Source organism: Triturus cristatus, chromosome 2_1 (assembly GCF_964204655.1).
Source record: "Triturus cristatus chromosome 2_1, aTriCri1.1, whole genome shotgun sequence".
Taxonomy (NCBI): Eukaryota; Metazoa; Chordata; class Amphibia; order Caudata; family Salamandridae; genus Triturus; species Triturus cristatus.
The window spans coordinates 473,672,463-473,699,382 of NC_140581.1; the positions used below are offsets into that span (position 1 = coordinate 473,672,463).

General features: G+C 48.1%; 1 protein-coding gene across 1 annotated transcript in view; it reads right to left on the reverse strand.

Moving 5' to 3' along the window:
* The window catches only part of ANKRD31 (ankyrin repeat domain 31), an 836,109-nt gene that overhangs the window by 135,220 nt on the left and 673,969 nt on the right, over positions 1-26,920 (reverse strand). The window contains 1 exon segment of the mRNA XM_085640155.1: positions 1,850-2,106. Coding sequence (XP_085496281.1) covers positions 1,850-2,106 — 257 coding nt within the window.

The following is a 26,920-nucleotide window of genomic DNA, read 5'->3' on the forward strand; positions in this document are numbered from 1 at the left end:
GTTAACATCAGGAGTATACTTAGGTATTGTGTTTGCCAAAGTGCTACTGAAGTCATTCGTATCAATGGCATTCCATTTGCATATCCACTCCCCCCCTTTAATTCGAGTATATGTGCGCACAATGTAATGTTTTGGTCATTACCTTGCCCCATAGATTTTACGTTACATCTCATGGCAAATTGAACCGTCAGGCACTCAGAAGAGGTTTCAACTATCCCTCTACACACAGGGTGGACGCAAACCGTGCCGCTTTCAAGGTATTCAATTAAGCGCAGTATCTGTTGCAAACAGGCTTTGGGTCGCAGTTTCAAATACATAAAATATTTATGTTTTTTTTTGTTTGTTATAGATATCAACCTTGTCCAAGTCCTGAGAAGAATCCGTGAATTGTGTGGATTCGAAACGCGTTGGCTCTTCCGAGCTCGGGGAATTGTGTGTATATATTGTGCCTTGAGGAATGTAGTAATAATTTTTTCCTCTTGTATAGGCAACATTGGTTTGAAGGCATTACTCCCGGTCTCTTGGCCTAGCCAGGACAATTTACAACGTTTAGCAAATAATTTAACGTCTGCTTGGTACTTTATGGTAAAACTAGGACTGGTGTTGCACTTTCAATGTTAGTGTTATTTCATATGATTGTTTAAGTTTGTTTCACTTGTCATTTTTGTTCACAAATCTTCTGTTTTTTATTATAATATAACAGTGTATATAAATGTGTTTTTGTAAATGTGCTGTTATTTAAAGCGAAGGTCCCTTTTCTATGACATGAAAAATATTCATTTGCTTTGCTAATCCAAATAATTTAAAGTAAGCTAGATAAAGCAATAAGAACCCTAAAATTGATGATCTGGGGTATTCTCTTTAAAGTGTGTAAATTAGTCCTTCTGGACACACTCTTTTTTTTTGTGTATACAGTGGTCCAGTCCAGGAGGTTAAGGACCCGAGCCTTCTTTGTTCTCGAGATCGCTGTATGACACTGTAAGACACCTGTGAACATGGAGGAGAGTCCGGAGCTCAGAGAGGAGCCCTCATAATACTCACCCTCCAAGCGATGCACCATTTTCTTAGTTATATTTATAAAATCACCTAATACCCATTCCAGGCATGACACTTGAAGAAAATATTGAATAAAGGATATGCAAGTTAATTCATGGTAAGTTGAAGATGCAGCCTTTTACTTACTTTACAAAATCCAAACCTGTTTCTGGCTTTTCACTAGAGAGTACTGCGCTTAAGAAGCTGAGAACCTTAATGAACTGCCATATAATAAAATATAACCAAAATGTGACATCCAAGAAGTAACAAATTTAAAAGCAAAATGGCAGAGTGTTTATCGGGCCCATCTTTCACACGCCATCTGGCAAAGAGACAGGAAACTTTATTAAAAATGGAATGTGGTACAGGAGAAATGAACAATGTAGCTGGGTATGATGGCTCAGTGGGCTCCAGGGATCTCTGTCTGACCTAATAGTCACAAATTCTAGTCCTGGCATGATCCTGAATGCACGCTATACAAACATGTATTGCTTTGTCAAAGGAAAGAGACAGCAAGAAAGGACTAGAACTTTGATTGGAAGGAGGTAAATGCTAAAACGGTGGGCTCAAATTAACAGTAGCATTAAAGCTCTCAACAAGGCTTTTTTACTAAGTTTATTCACTTTAGCATTTAATGGTAATTTAAGCAAGGCAACCAGTACTTTTGCCTTGGTTTGCCTTGATGCTGAAGCAGGAAAGTAGAGCTTATATTGACAACAAAGGTTTGAAATAATCTGTAAGAATTATTGAACAGTAATCAAAACTGTATTTGCCTAGTATCAGCTTTAAGTAATGATACTGTGAGAAGCCTTACTTGTTTTTTCCATCGGAAGTATGAGCATTGCTTTCTTCACTGTGACAAGTCATCTTTCTTTTCACAACAGGAGGGCTGCATTTTGAAGAACACTTCCTCTTTCTAGTAGTACTTTCTAGGCAGAATGAACCTTGTTCAGTAGTTTTCATGCATGAATTTTTCACCATATCTGTTGAATGTTTGCTGCTCTCCGGCTTGCGAGAGGCAGGTTGATCGCTGGAGATTACCATGTCATGCTTATCCCAGTTTGTTATTACCTAAATAAAAATAGACAAGGACACAAGATCAAATACCAAAAATGCAACACACTCACCTAGACCCTTTATAGGTTAAACAAAATGGAACGTTTCTTATGTGTAACAGTCCTCCGGTATTCATTTTTTCACATATTCACATGCCTGAATCATTCATGGTCATCATGATGACAGTAGTTTCCGTGGACCATAAAAATGTTAGATGACTCCTTAAACAACTTACTGTACACTGCAGCAGAAACATAAACTGGAATGAGTCCAAGGGAGTAGCAAAAGATTAAAATCCTATCAAATTAAGAAAACATGCGAAGAGAGTAGAGCTATTTTCAGGGACTCCCTCACATATTACATGTGGTCAAAATCTCATCTATGGGGCCTCTAGGGGGAGTCCAGATGTTAGCACTTCCACCGCATTTACTCAAGTTTGGGTTGTTTCAAATGAGGTGGATGTGCTACTTAAAAAACACTATTGTTGAGCCTGTGCCCATTTTATCACTATCATTGCTATTTTAAAGGTTTCCAGTCGGACAACAGGATTGTCAACTTCCAAATGGCAAATTTCCTGATGGATTTTCTCTTGCATAGTATTATGTTATCAGTTATCCTATCGTTTCTTACAAGGGAAACCAAAAGTTCATTCAACAAGGGGTAAGACAGAAACTGTCTGGTTATGTGATATCCACATAGCAGCCATTTGCAAAACTGTGGCATGGAAGTCTGTTTAAGATATTACTTGACAATACTACAATTCAATGTCAGTAAAAACTCAATAGATGATTGCTCTACCCTGAACACTCTATTCATGTATATTACAAACTTTCTTTTTACTGTAAGGTTTTCAATCTTTTCACACTCCTCTGGTAACTTTGCTCTGTGGTATACTGGGATTAGCCTGCTATTCTATTCTTAAATTTCGACTATCAATGAAGTGTCCATCATGAGGAACAACAGTTTCTTACTTGTAATCTTCATAGTATGGACTCTTTATTGAAGTCATAATCAACCATCCCTCCTCCCTGGTGTGAATCGACTAGAAAGGAAAACCTGTGGATGACGTTTAAAACAACAGAAGCTTGCACAAGAATTGTATGATTACTTTTCTATTTGTATTATAAATAGGCTTTCCTGTTTTCAGTTTCTATTTGTTGTGAATTCCGGTGGGGTTTTGAGTATTTTCCAAAGTTTTAGAAATAGTAAAAATCAGTAGTTATCAGTGTTTATTCCTTTTTACACCATATATAATCACACCAGTAGTGCATTTCAATTGCTTATAAAGACGTTGGCTTTCATTTCCTTCCTTTCCTCATTCATTCCTATTTTCAATTCTCCCCATTTTCCTTTCTGTTCTGCACTTCTTTGTACTCAAATCAAATTTGCTATTTCAAGTAACTTTTCGTTATTTCTCTTGTCAAAACATGCAGCTCAGCGCTGCGAAGCTCCAGCGCTCCTCTGGCCTGAAGTAAATCCTTATAGTGCTCCCAGGGCGCTAGGAGGAGCAAGGAAGCGCTCACTAGGCGCTAGAAGTGTGCAAAGGTCCTGGGGCCAAGAAGATAGATCCAAGCAGGTCCCAGGAGTTCCTTAGGCATCCAGGGGCTGGGCAGGGCCCAGGGAGGCAAGCCTTCCCCTGGGCCCCAGCAGCAGCACGCCCCTGGTAGATTCAAGTGCAGAACAAGAACATTTTGTAAGGGGACACAGCCCCTTTTTATACACCAAATCCCTTTGTCTGGGTTCAGGGTGAGGGGGAAAACCAGTCGCAGCTGGTTGGGGAGCACCCTTGATGTGCTCAGCCCCTCACTCTATTCATTGGCAGGGCTAGGGTCGTCAGTCGCACCGCAGGGGGCGGGGCCAGCATTGTGTGTGGAAAACCCTGTCCTATTCAGGACCCAGGTGTACTCCTCCCACCCATCTAGCTGCTGATCTCCCCATTCACCACTGGGTGACTCATCCTAACTCTGGGGAATCCCTAGCCCGTCACATGACATGATCAGCCAATCACGCGACAGACACACTGCACACCGAAGTGCCCACTTCTAGAAGTGGCACTTCCACACTAGGTACATGCACGCCGCACACATCATCGCGCAGCATTCACTCCCACGAGTCCGCACATACCAAACTCGGGCCTGCACACCCCACGCATCAGGAACTACTAGGGACACATACATTCCCCATGCATTCCTATGGGAGGGCAGGCCTATCTCACCACATGCACTCAGAGTGTGCACGCACTTTACCCTGGGACACAGGGAAAGTGCGCAGAAACCAAAAATCACCACACCAAGTCACCAATAAAAAGCAAAAAGTTCAGGGGTGAACCTGCCAGAAGGGCCAAGTCCAACACAACCCCCTTCCAGCCAAAACGCAGGGCAGACCAATCACCACCGTGATGGTCTTCCCTGCTTGGGGCGATAGAACACGGACGCAGGCCCGCACTGCAGGGACACTCTCCTGTTCTACGCCATTCTCAATCAACATGGTTCCATCTGAAAAAAAAAACAACCGAAAAGAACTCAGGCCCAACTAGGCTACCCCACTGGTACTACCTAGTTGTCCACGGCCAGGACCAGGCCCTAGGCCACCCAGATACCACTGGTCCTTGCCAAACCCAGAGTGGGGGGTAGTAACCCCTGGCGTACAAGCCATTCTCCACTCTCCCTCTCAGTGTAGTTCCCAACTACCACTGATCCTTCAACCTAGGGTCCGCACCCTCAGGCTGACCAGAGGTCACGGGCAAGAATGCCCCACCCTACCTCTACTTCTGGGGTTCCGCACCCTCCCAGGGAAGCACCCACCAGAACACAACTCTCCCACCAGTTTAGGACCTCTCTCCACCAACTGGTCTATCACCTGGGATCCAAGGGGTCAGAGGCGAGGACTCCCTCCCTCTGCACCCCCTTCCACTGTAGAGCAGGGTCTCTTCACCTAAGATGAGCCCCACCTGCCCTCAGGACTACAGCTGCCCTTACGTCCAGATCCGGAAACACCGACTACTGGCTCCCCAACCGAGGGACGTACCCTTTGGTCAGATGCCTGGCGAACCAGGACTTAACGAGGGTGACACATAACTAATGGGTCGTGTGACAGTCTGCCTGGCGCTGATCTCACTACCTCCTGTCCATCTGACAGTGCGTGCAGACCCCCCAGGACAGAAGTGGCGACACCACGGTCACTCAGTGGCGACACAGCCCTCCCGGCTGGTCCCTGACCTACTGGTTCCCACTGGGGAATCCCTCCCCCTCTCACCCCTCCCTCTGGACTTCTGCACCCTCCCAACTGGAGCGGTACCGCCAGACACCAGGACTACTGGAGCTCTGATTACAGACGCTCCACGTCCTCTAGACACTGGGAGATCCTCCTCAAGTGACCTATTGGTACAGCCTAGGCCCCCGACCTGATGTTCCCTAAAGAAACCATCCAGGCCCTGACACTGGGTTTCGGGCACCTGGAGACACGCAGTCCCACCCACTCCTTCTCCGCAGAGACAGGCCGTGAGCCCCTACACCGAGACCTAGCTGGGCTACTCTGAACCTCTTCCACCACGCTGGGCTGGAAGACACCTCAGCCACTACTTTTGGAATCACTCCCCAATGCAAGCTCCCTATCCCAGAGAACTCACACCCAATCAACCAGCAAGCTCCTTATTTCAGAGAACTCACATCATTCATCCACATACACACACCCCCCAGACTAGTAAGACAGTTTCTACCGCCCCTGATTTCTCAACCTGACCACCACGTGACACAGGTACTATTACTCTGGGAACTTGGAATGGGACATTCACATCCATCCAGCGCATTACACATTCATCCCCAAACCCCTCCCAAGACTGGTAAGACAGTTTCTACCGCCCCTGATTTCTCAACCTGACCACCACGTGACACAGGTACCACTACCCCGGGAACTGGGAATGGGAATACATGCACTGGACACACATCTGCTGCCATCACTGGATCCCACCCTCTGGTGAATCCAGAAAACACAACGCACTAAGGGGGATGATCTACCCTCCCGAGCTAGGGACACCTAACTCACAGTGCACAAGAAACACATTTCCAAAGAAATTACATTTAAAAGCAAACTTTAAAACAATAATCCCTATACCATGTGATTTGTCTAAATGCAGAGTTTTGTAGTGCGGCCAGTTGCTGCTGCGGTACAGCGCAAACGCAAGTCCAAATCCCACCGCTGATCACCAATGTTAGAAATGGCGATTTCTGGTTGGCTAGGGCTTGCGCCAAAGCCAGACAGAAACCACCTCTCTAGTCAGGGCAAGGAAGTTACACGCCAAAGATAACCCCTGCTCACCCCCTTGGTAGCTTGGCACGAGCAGACAGGCTTATCCCTGAGGCGATGTGTAAAGCGTTTGCTCGCGCACCCAGCAACAACACCCAAGGCCCACCACAAAGGAAACTCCACACAAGGTATTCTATAAAAATAGCCTTTGTATTATACACAACACATTAGATAAAAACACACACTCTACAATGTGCCAACAGGCACGGGCAGAATTTACAAGGGATTATATGTACAGGGGACAGGGCCACATGGACCACTGTCAGGAATTAGCACTCTTAGAACATAACACAAATTACCAAGTGTACATGTAGAACATAACCAGTATCTACTGGCGCAATAATGACCTCAGCGTCATCACACTAGCATCAGGTATAAAACCTATCCTGCATCTATCACAGGGGCATAAATCACATTATGCAATTCTCAGTGGTCTAACGCATTAGACCTAACCACCTAAGTATAACTATACTAGGGGCGCACATCGCACAGGGAAGTACATTCTCCCTACCATCAACCTACGCAGGTAAAACAACCTCCTAGGCAGAAATAACCACATTTAGAGGTATCAGACACAGGGTGCGCCAAACATACTATACACAGTACATTTCCTAGCACCCAAAAGCATATTAGAGTCCAGGTTGCGCCAGAACCTAAACGTAGCAGCTGCCCACTACTTGCTGGGCAGCTGGGGACAAGCACAGGGCCTAAACGCTGCAGCTGGCACTAAGTGCTGCGCAGCGGGGGAAGGAAAATAAGGCAGGGGCTCTCAATAGCCCCTGACACAATAGGCCAAAACGTGGGAGCCATCTGGCTCAGAAAGTAACATGTCCCCATGGAGCGCACGGGCTCCTGAAATAACTGGGCGACAATATCGAACAGGAACTTGCCCCAAAGTACTGTGGAGCGCACTGGCGGCGAAATGGAAGGTGTCCCCAAACGCTGGAGCCCTCTCTGGGCTCTAGAATAATCGTGGCCGCCTCGTTGGAGCCTCGGGGCTCTAAACAACAACAAAAGCACCCTAGAGCCTCTGTGGCTCTGTAAACTAATGTGGGGCAAGGTGGGAGTGGCCCGCTGCCATCTGGGGCCACTCAAACATGGCAGAAATGCCCCCGGTAACGTTGGAGCCCTCTAGGCTCTAGAAATAATGATGCCCCCAACTGAGTCTCTCTGGACTCCGAAATAATGATGGCCCAGTTGGAGCCACGGGGCTCTTAACACAAACAGGATGCCCCTTCGTTGGGGCAGCCCGCTGCTAGACGGGGCCGCCCAGGAAGTCGGCACCGGCACTGGCGCCTCTCTCTCACTTCCCCCCTGAGCCCTCACTCACCGGGCCTCGGGGCGGGAACTCTGCTTGACCGGGACTTCACTCGGGGGCAGCATGCGGACAGGCGGGGTGGGCTCCCGCAGGCCCCCACACTGCTTCGCTTCGGTGGCGGCGATCTCTGGCTCTGCCCGGCGAGGCGAGACACGGCGCTGCTTCCCCCGACGGATGGCCACTCTTCCGCTTCCGTCCCGCGGCCCCGCCCACAACCAGGCGGGCCGCGGGCAGGAGCGGCGATCCTCGGCAGAAATGAGGGGTAGGCTCCCTCCTTCGTGATCGCGTACAGCGGGGTGGGCACCCGCCCATTCAAATTCCCAACAACCACGGCGGTCATGCGGGGTGGGCACCCGCATTGGAAGGCAATGAGCGGGGTGGGCACCCGCATTCAGCATAAAGAAATTAGAAAGGCGGCCATGACGCGGGGTGGGCACCCGCAATTTCCCAATGAAAGCACAATCGGACAACGAGGGGTAGGCTCCCTCCGAAGTCAAAACATGCAGCTCAGCGCTGCGAAGCTCCAGCGCTCCTCTGGCCTGAAGTAAATCCTTATAGTGCTCCCAGGGCGCTAGGAGGAGCAAGGAAGCGCTCACTAGGCGCTAGAAGTGTGCAAAGGTCCTGGGGCCAAGAAGATAGATCCAAGCAGGTCCCAGGAGTTCCTTAGGCATCCAGGGGCTGGGCAGGGCCCAGGGAGGCAAGCCTTCCCCTGGGCCCCAGCAGCAGCACGCCCCTGGTAGATTCAAGTGAAGAACAAGAACATTTTGTAAGGGGACACAGCCCCTTTTTATACACCAAATCCCTTTGTCTGGGTTCAGGGTGAGGGGGAAAACCAGTCGCAGCTGGTTGGGGAGCACCCTTGATGTGCTCAGCCCCTCACTCTATTCATTGGCAGGGCTAGGGTCGTCAGTCGCACCGCAGGGGGCGGGGCCAGCATTGTGTGTGGAAAACCCTGTCCTATTCAGGACCCAGGTGTACTCCTCCCACCCATCTAGCTGCTGATCTCCCCATTCACCACTGGGTGACTCATCCTAACTCTGGGGAATCCCTAGCCCGTCACATGACATGATCAGCCAATCACGCGACAGACACACTGCACACCGAAGTGCCCACTTCTAGAAGTGGCACTTCCACACTAGGTACATGCACGCCGCACACATCATCGCGCAGCATTCACTCCCACGAGTCCGCACATACCAAACTCGGGCCTGCACACCCCACGCATCAGGAACTACTAGGGACACATACATTCCCCATGCATTCCTATGGGAGGGCAGGCCTATCTCACCACATGCACTCAGAGTGTGCACGCACTTTACCCTGGGACACAGGGAAAGTGCGCAGAAACCAAAAATCACCACACCAAGTCACCAATAAAAAGCAAAAAGTTCAGGGGTGAACCTGCCAGAAGGGCCAAGTCCAACATCTCTCATCTCTCTGCCTAATTTGCCAGTACTCAAATTCATGTTTCCAGCCGTCCAGTCAGACCCTATGTCAAGGATGTGCTCCATTATTGCAAGCCACAACCATTCTATTCTTTGCCTTGCGTTACCAAGCGTGACCTAGGCTAATACATATATTTTTACTGTCTGATCTGGGCCTATTCTTGCTTTACCTGTTCATTGGTGGGAACCTTGCTTAGAAATTATTAAATGCTTACTTTTACCTAAAGGGACATTGGTTACAGCAAACTGTGCTGCTGTACGAAGAACTAGCTAAGGTAGTAAATAAGCTTCATCACCTTCACAATGCCTTGTGTCATCTGCATGTGTAGTTTACAACAAGAACTAAGAGTATTATACATTTTTGGGTAGCGTATATTGGAGTTTGTTAATTCGAGAACCTAAAAAACGTTGCTTTTTACTAAGCATGTAGGTAGGTTGTTTTTTTCTTTCTTAAAGTGAGGGTATTGTGTTCCCGCAGGGCATTTATTACAGTTGCACAAAGCACTTTACCATTGTACTCTGTGCAATGTGCACCGCTGAAGTGCATTTTCAATCTTGGAGGAAAGAACAAGCACAGCTCAATACGTTTACATTAAATTCAGTCTATGTTTTTGTTACATTTCCTCTTGCACATTACATCCACTTGTTATTGTTCATTCTAAGTTCTGGTTCTATTGGAACACTGCTGGGATAAGGTTCCCTCCAGGGAGTCACTTGCACTGATTACTCTGGAGGAATAAGCTGTATGTTGCTGTGCTGCAATTGTTAATTAATAAACTATATATTTATATATACGACTTCGTGGATTGTTACAGTTTTCTTGGACCGATGACGTTGCCGAATGTCGAGCCAATATTTCTGCACCAATGCAAAAGGAACAAATGATGGACGGAATGTTGAAAAATGCAAACATTCACCCCTAGTCACAAAGACCTGGGTTAAATTCATCGTTCTTTTGCTCAACACGCCACCCCAGTTTGGACCCTGCCATATGCAAATCAGTCTTGACCCTGTTCCTTATGGGAACAGTCCAGCCCGTACTGCCAAGCCAGGTCCACCCTGGATCGCAAACAAGCATCCTGGGACCGGTTTCAGGGCATCACCCCTCATCAGCCAGGCTAGCTTGAATCCAGTGGCGCAATGAGCACGGGACCCACGTCTTGGCATACCCTTCCCACTTAGGGCGACAAATGCAAAAGGAACAGCTTTCTGAACCAAGCTTCTTTTGGTCATGGAAGCAGTAGAACTGAAGTTGAACTTGGTGATCCTGTGGCTGTATCCATGTCATAATGCAGTCGTACAATTGTGTCCATGTACCTCTTTTTGCTGAAACTGCGCCGTTGGCAGCACATAATAGGAAACTACTAGCTGTACTATCTACAGTATACACACTAATCCATACGTTTTCCTAATTTATGCACTAAAAGCAGCGCTGCTTCACCAAAAACCGACAAACCATGGACCTCTTTGCATGAAACATAGGTACTGAACATGTTCATGATATGGCCCCTGATTCTCCGGTAGGAAGGGATGCACCTCCTATAGGTCGCATTTTCACACTTCAATATGTAAACCTAACACAAGGTTTTGATTCTCGAGACATCTGTAGGCAGTGATCTTTGTTGCCACAACCCTATTATCTGCGTTTTCAGACAGAAAAGCTCTGTATCACTGTCAGTGAAGGATGGTGGAATCATGGAGTTGCTCTGTGCCCTCAACTAAACCACTGCAGAGAGTTCACTAGTAAACCTGCTGACCATTACGTAGCAACATGCAGTCAACCATCAGTTAAAGCCATATGATGTGAGCCATGCGCCCAAAACGGGAGAGGAAGTAGCTCCTATGACTGCAGGTACCCTGCAGACGTCCACAAGGGCATATTAAGTGGCTTACTATTATTCCCCAAGTGGGTCATAGCGTGAGGATCCATCACAGAATGGTTCTTAGAGGTAATTGCATTTATGCTGTTTGACAGAAGATGGTGCCAAAGTAGCAAAAATGCAGCACAATTCATTGTTTTCCAGTTTCTATTGAAAAAAAATATTCCCTTTAGTTGAGTTTTATTGGTCATAACCGGTTTTAATTGAAAACCCGAAAACCCTAATTATTAATAAATTAATATTAGCAAATGTTCACAATATGTACCTCTTAGAGAAGTATTTATAAACCGCTTAACATGCATGCATCGTAACTCACAGGATGCCATCATGTGAAGATGCTCAGTTTCGCAGTTAAAAAAAAATAATTCTTTATTATGCACCCTTCATTATTACTGTAAATGATTATAAGTAGCAAGGATTGCACAGTCCAATGTATGTAGCAAGTGCTGCATACATTTGTGTTTATTTCAGTTCATAGCTCCGATGATGACGATATCATGATGCCAAATTCTGTGGACCAGTAAGTAATCTGTGATCCTGGCCAATCTATGCAGAGTCCTTCTATGTGACATATGTGTTGCACTGGATGCACAGTGTTTTAAAGACCAATAGTTTTCCTAGGAAGCATTCCATAGGATGTTTTTGGTCATTGTAACAGTTCTAGAATTGTCTTAGGGAAGGGCTCTATCTGAGCTGTGGCTCAATGTTTCAGATGGGTACAGTTTTAAACAAGTATCTACCGTAATCCAAAATCAGTGTACGAACTGGCACACCATATATATATCTGAGAGGAATACGTAGTTTTTTTTAAACACAAAGGCCTATCGCACCTACACACGGTTGAAAATAGAGATGTGATTGTTGAATGCAAAATGTGCTTATCAGACCTGTCTTTAAAATAGACAGCCCTGGGGAGGAGCCTAGCGCGCAACCAAGATGGCCGTGTAGGTGCGAGGCTCCCGAGGACCTCCGCGACCTCCTACAACTATCCTGAAAATATCCTGTCCTAGATGAGGGGACTGTGTTGGTGAGCCTGAGCTGAGGTGGCACCCGTTTTCCGCTTCCAAATCGGACCTCGGACACCGGCGTGAGCACCGATCGAGGTTTGCGGCCTTCTCCTCGCCGAACCCCGGATTTGAGCTGTGGGGCGATCCGGAGACAAAATGAACAACAGCGGCGGGCAGGGCTTGGCGACTCGCGTACCCCGCACTTTCACTTTCGCTTTCGCACCCCCCTTGCTGTCTCTGCGAGGTTGGGACGCGGGGCTTTGTGTGTTGGTGTGGCCTCGCTGGGAGACCCTGCCTGTCCGCCGGCTGTGATCCACCCCGCAGATCTGAGGTGGCCCCCCCCCGGAACCCGTGAACCGGCTTGCCTGCCCTTCACGACGTGGCTGGTGCGACCGGGAGACTGGGACCATGGCCACGAAACAAGATGGTGACCGGGCAAAGATAAAATCGACCCGGCGTGGCGCAGTCCATCAGTCCAACAGCATGGACCGCTATACCCTCCAGAAGGGATCTCCCGAGGTGCCACGCAGGTCCCCTGAGGGCCCTACTGATGCTCCTGATCTGCCCACGGATCTGACTCTGCGGGATGTCATGGGCGCCATTGCCGAGATGAAGGCCTCGGTGGGCCAGCGTTTCGATACACTGGCGCAGAAGATCGACTCGGTCCTCGTGGATGTTGGCCTGGTAAGGGCCGATCTTTCCAAAACCAACGACCGAGTCGATTCTTTGGCCCACACCGCATCGGGCCTTACGACAGATGTGGCGGCCCTACAAACGGAGGTGCGCCGGCTTAGTCAGGCGAGTGCGCTGATGGATCGCCGCCTGGAGGACTCCGAGAGTCGGGCCCGGAGGAACAACATCCGCATCATCGGGGTGCCTGAGGGACGTGAGGAGGCGGCGGCGGACCTCTTCGTGGAAGACCTGATTGTTAATCATCTCCAGCCACGGGGGCTGAGTAAATTTTTCGCGGTGGAGAGGGCCCACAGGGTTCCCGGGGGAAGGCATAAGGTCGGAGCCCCTCCGAGGCCTCTCATTGCCCGGATTTTCAATTTTCGGGACAGAGACGCTATCCTGCAATCCTCCAGACTACAGGGACCGGTTAGACTTGAAAATATGGACGTAAATTTTTATCCTGATTTCACCCCAGCGGTCCAGAAGCAGAGACTGAGCTTCCTCGGTGTCAAACGCCGTCTTCGGGATCTAAACCTCAAATACGCCATGCTTTTCCCAGCTAAGCTGCGAGTGGAGGTGGATGGTCGCACACACTTTTTTGATCGTCCCGAAGCGGCCGGGGACTGGCTGGATACTCTGTCTGGGGATCGGGATCGGGGGGGCGGGTGGGGGAGCGGTGGGGGGAGAGGGCTCGCCGGATCAGGTCTGAGGGACTAATATTAGGCCTCGCTCTGGACGAAATTGATGCCATTTTTGACCATGCGTCTGTTCGTGTAAGTTCCCCTCCTATGGAGGTTGTGTGGGGTCTCTTGGGGGTTCTCCCTCCTCCTCTGGGGGTCTAGTTAGTTTAACTATCTATGGGGCGACAGGCACACTGCACGTTGGGGGGGCTGTTTGGGCTCATGCAGGGGTGCAGGGAGGGGGGAGTTCTGTTGGGGTGGGTGGGCAGGGACGGGGTGTTGTTCGTTTTTATCACAAGGCAAACTTATTTTTGTGTTGGTTCTAAGGTGCTCTCGGGGGGACGAATGATGGCTTCTGTGTATGATGGGGGGTAGGGAATTAACTTTGTTGTCTTGGAACGTTAATGGACTGGGGGACAGGATCAAACGAGGTGTGGTCCTGCAGTTTTTGAAGCGACTCTCGCCCGATGTAGTCTTTCTGCAGGAGACACACCTTATTGGTAATTCCTTCTGTGCCATGAATCGGCGTGGCTACCGCCTAGTGGCCCACTCGGGCTTCACGTCAGGCTCAAGGGGTGTGGGCATCATGGTAAAGAACTCGCTCCCGTTGGAAATTGATGAGGTGCTCCACGATGATAGGGGACGTTACACTGTCTTGGTGGGGAGAATGGAGGGCAAAGTGGTTGTCTTTGTGCCAGTATACGTCCCACCGGGGCTGCAGTCGACCACCTTTGCAGACCTGGGGCGCCTCCTCCTTGGCCTTCCGGGGGGGCTTCTGGTGGTGGGGGGGGACTTTAATGCGGTGGTTTCTGGTACTGTGGATCGCCACCCCCCTAGGGACCTCCCCCGGGCACAGGCGTGGCTATCCGGCCTCTTGGATACACTGGGATTGGTGGTCTGCTGGCGCTTAAAACATCCCACGCAGCTGCAGTACACTTTCCACTCGGGGGCCCATGGTAGTCTCTCACGGCTTGATTATGTCCTTGTCCCGGCGGCCTATGTCGGGAGGGTGGGAGAGGTGCGCCATTTGGCACGGGGTATCTCAGATCACTCCCCGCTCCTGTTACATTTCGATGTCTTTCCGAGGGGTGAGGGTAGGGTAGTCCCAATCAATTCCTGGTACCTGCGCGACCCCACCATTCGCGCTGACTTGATTAAATCCCTGCAGCGATATTTTGATGAGAATGTAGGGTCCGTGCCTTCGGCTATCTCCCTGTGGGAGGCCTTCAAGACAGTTCTCAGAGGGGAGGCCCTATCCCTTATTTCCCACGCCCGGAGGCGCGAGCGTGAGGAGGTGACCCGGGTGGAGGCTGAAATAGCCGAATTGGAGGGTAATCTAGAAGGTGGGGTGACGGATGCTGCACTACATGTCCTCCAACTCAAGCAGGCGGCCTATAGGGCCCTCGTCACGGAGGCGGCCAGGGGCCTCAGTAGAGAGCAACAGGGGCGACTGTATGATGTGGGTGATAAGGCTGGTAAACTGATAGCGTGGTTGGACAAAAAGGAGATAGCGAATCGTGTGGTCCCGCTGATTGCGAAAACGGATGGTGTGTGTGTAACTGAGCCAGAAGAAATTGTCTCCTGTTTCGCGGATTATTTCCGCGAGGTGTATTCCCCGGTCTCTTCCTGCTCTGAAGAGGATTCCCGTGCCCTGCTCAGGGATATCGCGCTGCCGTCCCTTTCCGGGGAGGACAGGGTGTCGCTGGACGCCGCTCCCACCTCCGACGAAATCGCCCTCGCCATACGTTCGGTCGCTTCTGGCAAGGCCATGGGCCCGAATGGTATCCCTATCGAGTTGTACAAGTTGCGACCGGATGCACTGGCGCCCCACCTCCGTGCAATGTTCCTGGCGGCCCACTCACTGGGCTCCCTCCCGCTGGACCAGCGTCTGGCTACAATCGTGGTGATCCACAAGGAGGGGAGACCTCGGGACCGGGTTACATCCTATCGGCCTATCTCGCTACTGAATGCGGAGCCCAAAATTCTCGCCAAGGTACTGGCCAATCGGCTGGTCGGCGTGGTGGGCGATCTGGTTCATCAGGACCAGTCCGGCTTTATTCCCCATCGCAACACAGCCCTGAACCTGCGGCGTTTGCATGGGGTGCTCGCACGTGTCCCATTCATACGGGAACCGGCCATCTTGGCGTCCTTAGACGCCACCATGGCGTTTGATACGCTTGAGTGGCCATACATCTGGGCGATGCTTGCGAAGTTTAGATTTGGCCCAGGGTTCATCAGTTGGGTCAAATTGTTGTATTCGGGCCCATTGGCGCAGGTGGTGGTGAACGGAAGAGTATCGGCCCCGTTCGAGCTGGGCCGGGGCACGCGACAGGGTTGCCCCTTGTCGCCGCTCCTGTTTGCGCTTGCCTTGGAGCCCCTGGCGGAGTGGCTGCGGTGGCATCCTTCTATCCGTGGTCTCCGTTGGACCCCCGAGTATGAGGACCGCGTGTCCCTATACGCTGATGACATCCTTTTGTACCTCGCCTCCCCACGTAAATCACTAATAGTACTGGTTGATGTTTTACATTCATTCGGTCGCAACTCCGGCCTTGTCATCAACTGGGCTAAATCATGTGTGTATGTGCTCTCTGGGGAGGCTCCCATCCTCCCGCGGGGCTGTCCGATCCAGATCGCCTCGCGGGGGTTCAGGTACCTGGGTGTCTTCATTACTCTGGACCCGGAGGCCCGCTACGAACGGAACTTGCTTCCCCCCCTCCAGCGCCTGAAGGAGGACGTCGCGCGCTGGCGGCGCCTGCCGCTTTCGCCGCTCGGCCGGGCAGCATTGTTCAAGATGATGTCGTTGCCACGCTTCCTGTACGCTTTGCAGAACACTATGGACTTAGTCCCGGCGCGCTACTTCCGTGAGGTGGAGAGTCTGCAACGCCGCCTGTTCTGGGACGGGAGGCCGCGTATTGCCCTGGCGAAGTTGACGCTCCCATGGTATGACGGGGGGATTGCCCTCCCGGATATTAAACGGTACTATTGGGCCTCCCAGCTAGCTGCAATTAACCATGGCCTATACGGGCCCGCCTTAAACCCGGCATTTGAAATGGACAAGATGCTACTGCCAGGTGGCGACTACAATCGAGCGCTCTATTCTAGCGCGCCCGACGCTCGTCTGACGGGCCCCACGCGTGTCATGGTGCGAGTGTGGCACGCGGCCAATGCAGCTATGGGGTGGAAGGACCGTTTGACCCGGGCGTCACCGCTATACGCGTCTGAGCGGTTGGGCTCCCTGTGGACCTCGAAGGGCTTCGAGAAGTGGGACATAATAGGCATCAGCAAAGTGGGGGATCTCTGGACGAGGGGAGGATTTAAAACGTTCGAGATGCTGCAGACGGAATTTCAGTTGCAGGGCAGTGAGTACTTTCGGTATTTGCAGGTCCGTCATGCACTGGGCTCCGTCTTCCCGGACGTTGCCTCCATCCCGGAGTATTCCCCCCTGGAGGATAGAGTGCTGGATGGACACGTCCCGGACAGCACGATCTCACTGATCTACAAAAAACTGATTAACGACCGCTCGGGCTTGCTGACTGCCCTCCGTGAGGCTTGGGTTGCCGACGGGCTGGAGTTGGACGACGAGGACTGGACCTCCGCAGTGGCCTCCCCGAAGGAGGTGGCCATACCGGCTCGCCTTCGCTTCGTCCAGCTCAAGATACTCCACCGGGTCTACATGACGGGGCCAAAGCTTCTGCGTATGGGCTATGCTGAAGATGGGTTGTGTAAGCGTGGGTGTGGTGCTTTGGGGACCTTTCTGCATATCTTGTGGGAATGCCCGGAGGTGGAGCGATTCTGGCGTGGTGTGCATGAGGTCCTGCGAGTGGTTACGAATGTGGCGCTGCTGCCTGAAGCGAGGAGATGCCTGTTGAATGTGTGGGAACCGACTGATTACTCGGCGCCGCAGACGTGGTGGGTGACTCTGGGATATATGATAGCCAAGCGTGATATTGCTCAACTGTGGGGATCCCAGAGGCCCCCGACGGTATCGGCCTGGAAAGAACACATGGACTGGTGCATGTTTCGAGAAAAGGTGGTGTATGTGGCGAGGGGTAAGCCTGGGACATGGGTGAAAGTGTGGGGCCCCTGGAACGCCTACCGCGGGGGTATCTGTGCACCACCGTTGCTGCCTGATACCTCGCCAGCCCCGTCCCCTTAGCCGACTCCTTCCCCCGGTACTGGGCATTGGGTTCCCCCAGTCCTCGCTCTGTTCTCTTCCCCCTCTTTAGACTCCTGTGGATAGTTGGGATCCCCCCTCTAGGGGAGCACGTGCTGCTATTTCCGATTGTGGGTTGCCTTGTGGGTGTGGTTTTTCTTGTTGTTCGTAATTTAAAATGAAACCGTATAGTGGGGTCTGGCTGATGTGGCTTATGACGTTGTTACCTCCTGAGCATGCTCCTCTGCAACGCCACGTGTTTTATAAATGTATGTCTTATGCTCCTATCATTACTAGCGGCCGGCCGGAAGGTTGTAGGCCCATACTTGTATATTCTTGAGACTTGTAATAAACGGTTTAAAAAAAAAAAAAAAAATAGACAGCCCTATTCTGTGAGAAGCATTTATTTACACCAGGTGTCATTTCAATGAAGAGAGTTCCCAGTGCACACAACCAGATACAGTGGTACCACTTGCTTAGCTTATTAATTTTTTTATTTATAAAGTTTTATATAGCACAAACTAGACCCTGGAAGGGTATCAGAGCGCTTTACAAATGTTACAGCAAATAGAAAGCGCAATAAACTAGAAAAATTTATATGAGTCGATAACAAGAAACATAAAAGTTTTCAATACTCATTGTGGATCTGGAAGGTACTCAAGAGTGTGTTAGCTATTCGCATTTAGAATCAAGTGTAGATCCTGGTTGGTGAACTACGTCTGATTAGTACCCAGCTAAATCAAGTGTTGGAATCAGGGAAATGTTTTGTTCATTAAAAGCAGTTAAACTTATTTTTTGAAGGAAGTGACTCAAGGGTTTATTCTGATTTCCAGGGGCAGGGCATTCTCGGTGCTAGTCCGGACAAAGTACGGTTGTATGTTTTCTTTTACCAACATTTTTTTCAAAAGCAAGGTGCTGGTGCTTCTCGACGTCTGCCATCGGCTGATTATTCCAGTTTATCCGCTAGATACCTTGGTGTGTTGAAGTGGAAGGCATTGTGTGTCATGCAAGCAATTTTTAGCTGTGTTCTTGCCTCATGAGGGAGTCAGTTCAGTGCCTTTACATCAGGGGTGATGTGGTTGTTCTTGTTGGAGGCGGTGACGAGTCTTGCAGCTCCATTGAGGGAAGCTCTTGGTGAAGTCAGTCTAGATCTCGGTATACCACATAAGGTTGTATTTCCGTAGTCTATTCTGGGTATCAATAGAGCTTGCATGGCTGATTTGAGATCGTCGGCGGAAAGGAAGGGTTTTAGTTTTCTAAGAATGTCCTTATGAAAGTTTGCACCTCTGGTGGCTGTGCTGATGTGTTCCTGCATGGTGAGATTCTTGTTGATTCTTATTCCAAGTGATCTTGTGGAATCTATTATGTGTGGTGTGCAGTTGAAGGCTGTTAAGTGTTTCATCTAGTCTTCAATGTCGCTGTGTCCTTGTGGTGGGGTAATAAGAAAAATTTGGGTTTGAGCGTGTTAAGTTTGATGTGGCTTCTGGTCAGCCTGGTGTGGGGTTTTTGCAGAGTTGTGTTGAGCAAACAGATATCATCCAGGGATGATATTTGTAGGTATAGTTGGGTATCATCCGCATACATGTGGTAATGAACATTGGAGAGTTTCAGAATTGTAGTTAAGGGTTCCATGAATAGATTGAAGATGAAAGATGATAAGGTAGAACCCTGAGGGACTGAGGGTGAAGGGCGTGGTAATTGACAGCGATTTGTTAATCTTGATTTTTTGAGTTTGGCTGTCAAAGAAAGAGGTGAACAACTTTAGGACAGCCCCTGTTAAACCCATTCTGTGTTCAAGTAAGTCCAGGAGCCTGTTATGTTTGACTGTATCGAAGGCTGAGGATAGGTCTAGGAGGATTAGACGGCGGCAGGATTCGTTTTGATCTAGTATTCTGAGCGCATCATCAACAATGTGTGTCAGGGATGATTCCGTGCTATGGTCCTAACGGAAGTCTGATAGGAACTGGTCAATAAGGTGGAATTGAGCTATGTAACTGCATAGTTGGGAATGGACGCATTTCTCCAGTAGTTTTGCTAGGGCAGGAATAGTGGATATTGGGAAGTCGTTATCTGGGATTGTGTGGTCAGATGTGGGTTTTCTTTTAAATGGGGGTTACCTGTCCTGCTTTTAGGCAGTTCGGAAGGGCTCCTTGCAGTAGGGAGGCATTCACTGTCTTTGTCCAGAGCGGTATTAGTGAGGTTTTGATCTCGCCGAGATGTTTGCTGGAAGACGGTAGTAGAAGTGATTTGATGGTTTAAGTGTTGCTAAGATCTTGAGGATGGCATTTTTGTCAAAGGCTTTGAAAGTGTTCCATGGCGCCTTGTTTTTGAGGGAGAGTCTGTGTTGGTCAGGGGTTGGTACCCACATATAACCCACATATTTAGGAAAATGTGCTTAAAAAGGCACCAGTGGAACACATATTTAAAAAAAAAAATTTTTAGTCTTACGATTCATTTCCTGCATTTGGTCATTCAGTAACACAGGTATATTTAAAAAAAACCTATAATTTTAGCGAGCTGTCATCAATGGTCGAGAAACAACCAGGGTTTGGACTCAGAATCAGTAAGGCCGAGCCCCAATAACCAATAAACAACAATACGCCAATACTGATAAAGAGTTTACCTTTTTAAATGCACCACATTGAAACCAAACAATGTGACCACAAGACCTTTTTCATCTCAGTTTTGAATCAATCAAAATTTATTTATCCACAAAATCATTTGAATGGATTTCAGAATCATTAAAATGTATCAACATACCAGATTATTCCAAAACACCACATATCAACATATATCTCACACTGCCTGCCGTACCATTTAACAACTTACTGCTTGAATTCGTCGCAGTTATGCAATCTTTTTTTTTTTTTTTTTTTTAATATTTGTATTAAATGTTTCCATCAGTGCAGTGAAACCAACAACAGAGAAAAATAAAGGACTCAATCCTCAATGTATATATCAGGAGAAATCCGAACTTCCCGCGTTTCCTCCCTAATGCCCCACCCCTCCGCCCTCTCTACCCCCACCCCCCCTGTCAGTGTGCCCGCGTCCACCCCTCCTTCACTGCTGCTGGGAGGGACCCGGGGTCCAGGAAATCCGAGCCCAGGGCAATCAAACGAGCCTGTCCACTGTTCTCAAGAGACCGGAGGTACCCCCCCACCGCCCTCCATCCAGATCCCAGCCGCCCACCACGACTATTCGACAGTTACCAATTCATTGTGCAAACGCTGAGTCCTCCACAGGTATACCTAAATGGCCCTATTCAGGGCGGTCTCCCCGGTCGCCCCAGGGGGCCCCACTCCGGGTTCCACACTCCTATCCCCGTCCACAGGATCCCTATCCTCCTCATTCAACTCCTCCAAGGATCTAAGCCCTTCCACCAGAGCTCCCCACGCCCGCGCCGCCTCCAGCGCTTTGGCAGTTATGCAATCTTACCACACTCATTACAGCAGCCACACACACACTCACTAAAACACAACAGAACTCTACAAATAACAACAATTATTTAAAACAAAAGACCTAAAGTGAATTAATTTGACAGATAATCAACAAAAGTTGTTCACTTCTGGTTCACGAGTAAGAGTTTCTGAAAGCTCGCTGTTTGTAATAATAAGCCTAATTACTAGTGGTTTTACTTAGTAGGTGCCATGTTGTTGTTTCAGTAATGAATTGTTTCACCAGCAGGTAAATAGATCGGCTGATTTATTTTAGAAAATAAGGTAAGCCTGGGGCCTCTGGTGGGTTTGGAGAGCAATGAGGGACCATTTGGGTTCATAGTGTGACTGTGAGTTTTTGTCTCTTTTTCTGCAGCTTGTGGGTACTGAGGAAAACACCGCAAATTGTGTTTGGGTGTTCGAAACGCGTCGACCTGTTGTCTTTGACCTATTGAGTGTATATAATTCTGTGAATTGTTCTCAATTCTTGCATTATCTGTCAAATTAATTCACTTTAGGTCTTTTGTTTCAAATAATTGTTGTTATTTGTAGAGTGCTGTTGTGTTTTAGTGAGTGTGTGTGTGGCTGCTGGAATGAGTGTGGTAAGATTGCATAACTGTGACAAATGCAAGCAGTAAGTTGTTAAATGGTATGGTAGGCAGTGTGAGATATATGTTGATATGTGGTGTTTTGGAATAATCTGGTATGTTGATAAATTTGAATGATTCTTAAATCCATTCAAATGATTTTGTGGATAAATACATTTTGATTGATTCAAAACTGAGATGAAAAAGGTCTTGTGATCACATTGTTTGGTTTCAAAGTGGTGCATTTAAAAAGGTAAACTGGTTATCAGTATTGGCGTATTGTTGTTTATTGGTCATCAATGGTCAGCATCCCTGAATAGAAGTAGTCAGAATTAAACTTCCTTGGGAGAAACAACAGTTTAGTATTTAGTAGCACACCTCTTTGTAAAATGACCTAATAGCAGCCAATTAGGTGAATGTGTTTAGAACTTAAATACTTCTAGAGGCCTCCACTGCTCAGATCTGACCGCGCTAGGAAATACGTTTTGAGGATGAGCCTCAAAATAAAGGTGGAGGGACAGCCATTTGACAGATCCCAACACAAGAACAGGCAAGCAAATGTATCCTCTCTAGCACTGGATCGATCTTAGGTGCACATACTTGAATCAGAATTTAAAAATACACAAAAGATATAACAAATCTGAAAAGACAGAAGTTTACGTGGGCCCACCAAGAGGAACAAGATATGAAAAATGTATGACCAACTGCTGCTTTGCCAGCCGTGTTCTGGGCCAGGCAGCAAAGCTTATTGAAAGCTTGGAAAGACTTCCATATGGTGGCTCTACAAATGTCCTGAAGAGACACCACTGTAAAAAATGCCCATTTAGATGTCATTATCACTGTGCAATGGGTAGTGATGTTCCTACTGAGAGGTTTAACTTTCATGTGACAGAATGTGATTCTTTGAACCAAAATAGGGAACCCCTTGCCTAGGTTACCAAAAGAAGCAAAAAGCTGGACAAAAAGTCTAAGGTCTTTGGTACCGTCAAGGTACAACTTGAGGCAACACCGAATATCCAGTGGACGTCTGCTCCACCACAGTTGATTTATTTGAAAAGAAAGTACACAACATGACATGTGTTTTTTAAGACTGGGTAAGTATTAGGGCCAAACTAGACCAGTAACCTAGCTTCAAGTATTAATTTGTGGGCTCCGCCACTGCCAGGCATTACTGCTACAGAGATTTTATTTTGTGACATGCATAAAAAGTTAATGCTCTGTGGCAGTACCCTTCTGTAAATAAATCAAAATCGGTGATTTGTTTACAGATCCAGACTGTTATTGAGCAACCCATTCCTGTAGCGCTAAAGCATATTACATGCTCTGCTATAGTACTGCTCTGTAAATAAATCAACACTTCTAATTTATTTACAGAACAGTACTGCTACAGAGCATTTACTTTTCATTGACTATCAAAAATGGAATGTAAAAGTAATGCTCTGTAAATAAATGTTAAGTTACATAATGATATGCTATTTTGTGTGTATTTGTATAGTACACAACTCTCCGTTAGGGTATTCTGGCGCAGAAGCTTAATGGGACAAACCATGGGTCAAGCTACGTGAAAAGCAAGGTCTTCAGTTTCTTGCAGAATTCAAAAACTGAGGGGGAGGCTCTGATGTGCAGGGGCAGGTAATTCCATAAATTAGGAGCGGGGGAGAAGGCACGACTGCCGTATCTGATTCTGCGTATGTAGGGATTGTAAGCAAATAAGAGTTTGATTGAGCAGAAGAGTCTGGTAGGTTTGTGGAAGTTTATGCAGTTGTTGAGGTGTGTGAGATCCATGTTTTTTTAAGTGTTTGTGTGTGTGTGTGTGTGTGTGTGTGTGTGCGTGCGTGCGTGCGTGCGTGTGTATGTGTATTTTGAAGACTGTGTTCCCTTGATCAGTCATACTGAGTTGGTTGCAGATTACTAATCTGAGGTTCTTTGCGTGGATTGCTGGGAGGGGATTCGGTACGAGTTTGGCAGGTCACCAGGTAGAGTCCCAGAGCGATGTGTCTTTGCAGAAGATTACTACTTTCATCTTGTCTGAGTTGAACTTGATGCATTTGGTTTTCATCCATCTAGCGTCATGCAGGTTGACAAATTGGTCCGGATGTTTGGCGTGTTGACGGACAGGAAGAGTATATGGAGTTGATTCGCTGAGTGTGGATGACGCTCATAAGTGGAATTATGTAGGCATGGAACAGAGTGAGGATGAGTGAGGATCCTTGTGGAACCCCTCAGATGTGGTTGACCATGTCCAAGGTGAAGGGGGCCATTCTGACCAACTGGGTGCGGCCTGTCAGGAAGGAGCAGATCTAGCCAACTTCTGGACTTTAGATGCTGGCTTCGTGTGGTCGTTGGATATGGATGGGGTGGGAGACTGTGCTGAAGGCAGTGGAAAGATCCACCTCTGCACATTATTATCCGGATGTCGTCCAGTGCAGCGATGAGGGCGTCTCTGTACTGTGATTGGGCCTAAATCCAGATTGAGTGGTGTTAAGGAGGTGGTTGTCAGAGAGGTAGATGACTAGGCATTTGCTTATCATATTTGCCATTACTTTTTCTGGGTAGAGTAGTAGGGAGTGAGCTAGCAACTTAGGGTTTGTCGATGTTTTCTTGAGGCGGGAGAGTACTATGGCATTTTTCCAAACGTCCAAGCAGGTGGCTGGGATGACTGAGTTATTCAGGACCAGGACAAGGCTGCACTGATGGGATCTAGTCCTTTGATGAAGACGTGGTGAGGGCAGGGGTCTGAGGGTTCTCCTGAGTGCATGGACTGCATAACTGTTGCGGTTTCTTGACTGGTGATGGTGGGCCAGGTGGTCAGAGGGGTTCACTGGGTGTTGGTAGAGATAGGCAGGACAGCTGCAAGGGTGGAAGGGTCCAGTTAGGGCTCGAGGTTTTCAGATATACTGGTGATCTTGTTGCTGAAGATTAGGAACAGCTTGGTGCAGAAGTCCTGAGAGGGGGTTGTGCTGGTGGAGAGGTAAAATTTCACTATGGCCAATATTTTTGTCGATCCTGCTTTTGATATGGACGACGAGCGCAGATTGTTTGGAGGCTCTGATTTGCTGATGGTAGTCTGACAGCGGATTTCTATGTGTTGTTGTCAGTTAAACTTTGTCTCCACTTGTGATTAAGTTGATTGCCGTGGAGTTTGGTGACCCAAGCTCTTTCATGTAGTAGCTGGCTTGAGGTCTGGTTCTTGTGGGTTTTTTGGATTTTAGAGCAGCCAGGGTATCAGGGTAGCTGTTCAAGCGGTGATTCAAGGGTTGAAGTTAGTAGATAGAGTCAGGGAGATTGTTAGCATATTGAGGCATGTGGTGTAGAAGTTCGGAAGACCTGTATACTTCTGAGATCTTGTTGTAGTCCCACTGTGAAGATTTGGTAATGGTGTTTCTGTGGTGGTGTGGGATGGGTATGCTGAAGTTGAGGAGGGTGTGGTTGAACCAGTTGATCAGTGTGGGCTTGACTACCGTGATGTTTCCCAAGCTGGCTAAGATGGGGTCCAGTACGTGTCATTTCCTAGTGTGGAGCCTTCCACCCACTGGGTGAGTCTGAGGTTGGACAGGTCTTTGAGGAGTTTGGGATCGATGAGGTCCTCCAGGTGGTAGTTATTCATTGTTCCTGTAGCCTAGACATTGCTGTGTGGATCTAGGATTTTGTTTGCAAAAGAACATTTGCTTCCTTGTTTTGAAGAAGAAATATTTTGAAAGTGGAGTTGTGTAGTGGAAACAAACTTGAACTTTTTCTGAACTGAACTTTCTGAAGACTGAAGGACAACTGAACTAATTGAACTACATTCAAGGTTTATTCTTTGACTTGAGGTTTATTCTGTGATGGAATAAAATATACTAGTGTTCTAGTAAAGTTTTTAAGAGTTACTTTTAATACATTATTTGACACCAAAACAACAAAAATCTAATTAGTAGAACCGGAGATATGCAATTTTAATGGCTTAGGTTAAAAAAAAGGGCCAGACCGGGACACAGTCACAAGTTCAGGCCGACTGTAATGCAGCGCAGGCCAGATACAGGGATCTGGTTAGGCCTACTGAGAATTGTACCTTATGTTCTTGATGTGGGGTGTTGCTCCACACTGTGGCGGTTCCGAAGAGCGTTGTGGGGTCCTACGTTAAGATGCGTCGCAGAGCGTCAGTTTTGATGAGTGAGGCGAGCTCCTACATCGAGTTGTGTCTCTCTGCGTCAGTTCCAATGAGGAACTGCGAGGGATTAGAGGTTTGTGTCAAGTTGTGTTCTGCTGGGACGGTTCCGATGAGGAGTTGCAAAGACCACAGCTTGGCTAGTCGAGCACCTTTATCCCTGCTCTTCTAAAGGTCCAAGACTAGGTAGGCACCACTTGAGGGAGAGATTAGGACTCACAGCAGGCAGATTCTAGGTGCAAGCTTCAAAGGTGTTGGAGCTTGCTGTGTCCCTGTAGCCCAGGACAGGGGGCCAGCCACTAGCCCTTGTAGTCACTGTGGTGGTCCTGGGTTCAATGTGCAGGTTCTGCCCTTCTTCCGCAGGTAGCAGGGCAGCAGTGCAGTCCCTCTTACAGGCAGGAGAAACAAGTAGCTGGGCATTCCTTCTTGCAGCAGAGTAGTCCTTCTTCTGAATCTTCCATAGGTCCAGAAGGGACCTGAAAAGTGGGCCTGAGTGTCACATTCGTATACACGGTGCCCACTTTGAAGTGTGAGAAACGTCTGGAAGCTCCTCCTCACAGCAGTGTCTGGATTTCCTGTCTACCTGCCCTGGTTGAAGTCTGTTTGAAGGTACAACAGGTTAGTGTGAAGTTCTTTGTGTGAGAGCAGAACACAGTCTTCTGAAGTGCAAGTGAGGCTGTGCACAGCTCCATCCGCCCCACCCATCATGCCTGGGATGGCTTATCCAGGAACATCAAGTCTCTCTATAATGTGTCTATCTGGGAGGAATAAACAAAGGACAACTACACCCAGTTATGTTGCCAAGGAACAGGCTGCATGCACCAAATGTCTAGGACAAGAAAATGACAAATTTGCAAAAGTGGGAGTTTCAGAATTAAGACGTAAAATCCAACATTAAAGAGGATTTTAAATTACAATTCCTCAGACATCAAACATGACTTTTCTACCTGCTCCTAATCAAAGGTTATTACTTATTAAAGGTAATACGTTAATCAAAGGTTATCCTAGGGGTGAGGTAGACATCACAGTATTGAAAAACAAATGTGTGAGTTTTTCACTACTAGGACATGTAAAACTTAAAAGTTATTGTCCAATTTGTTAACTATAACGTACTCTGCTCTATGGCCTATCCCAAGGGTGACATTTGAATAAAAAAAGGAAGGTTTAGGCCTAGCAAAAGGTTTATTTTTCCAGGTCAAAA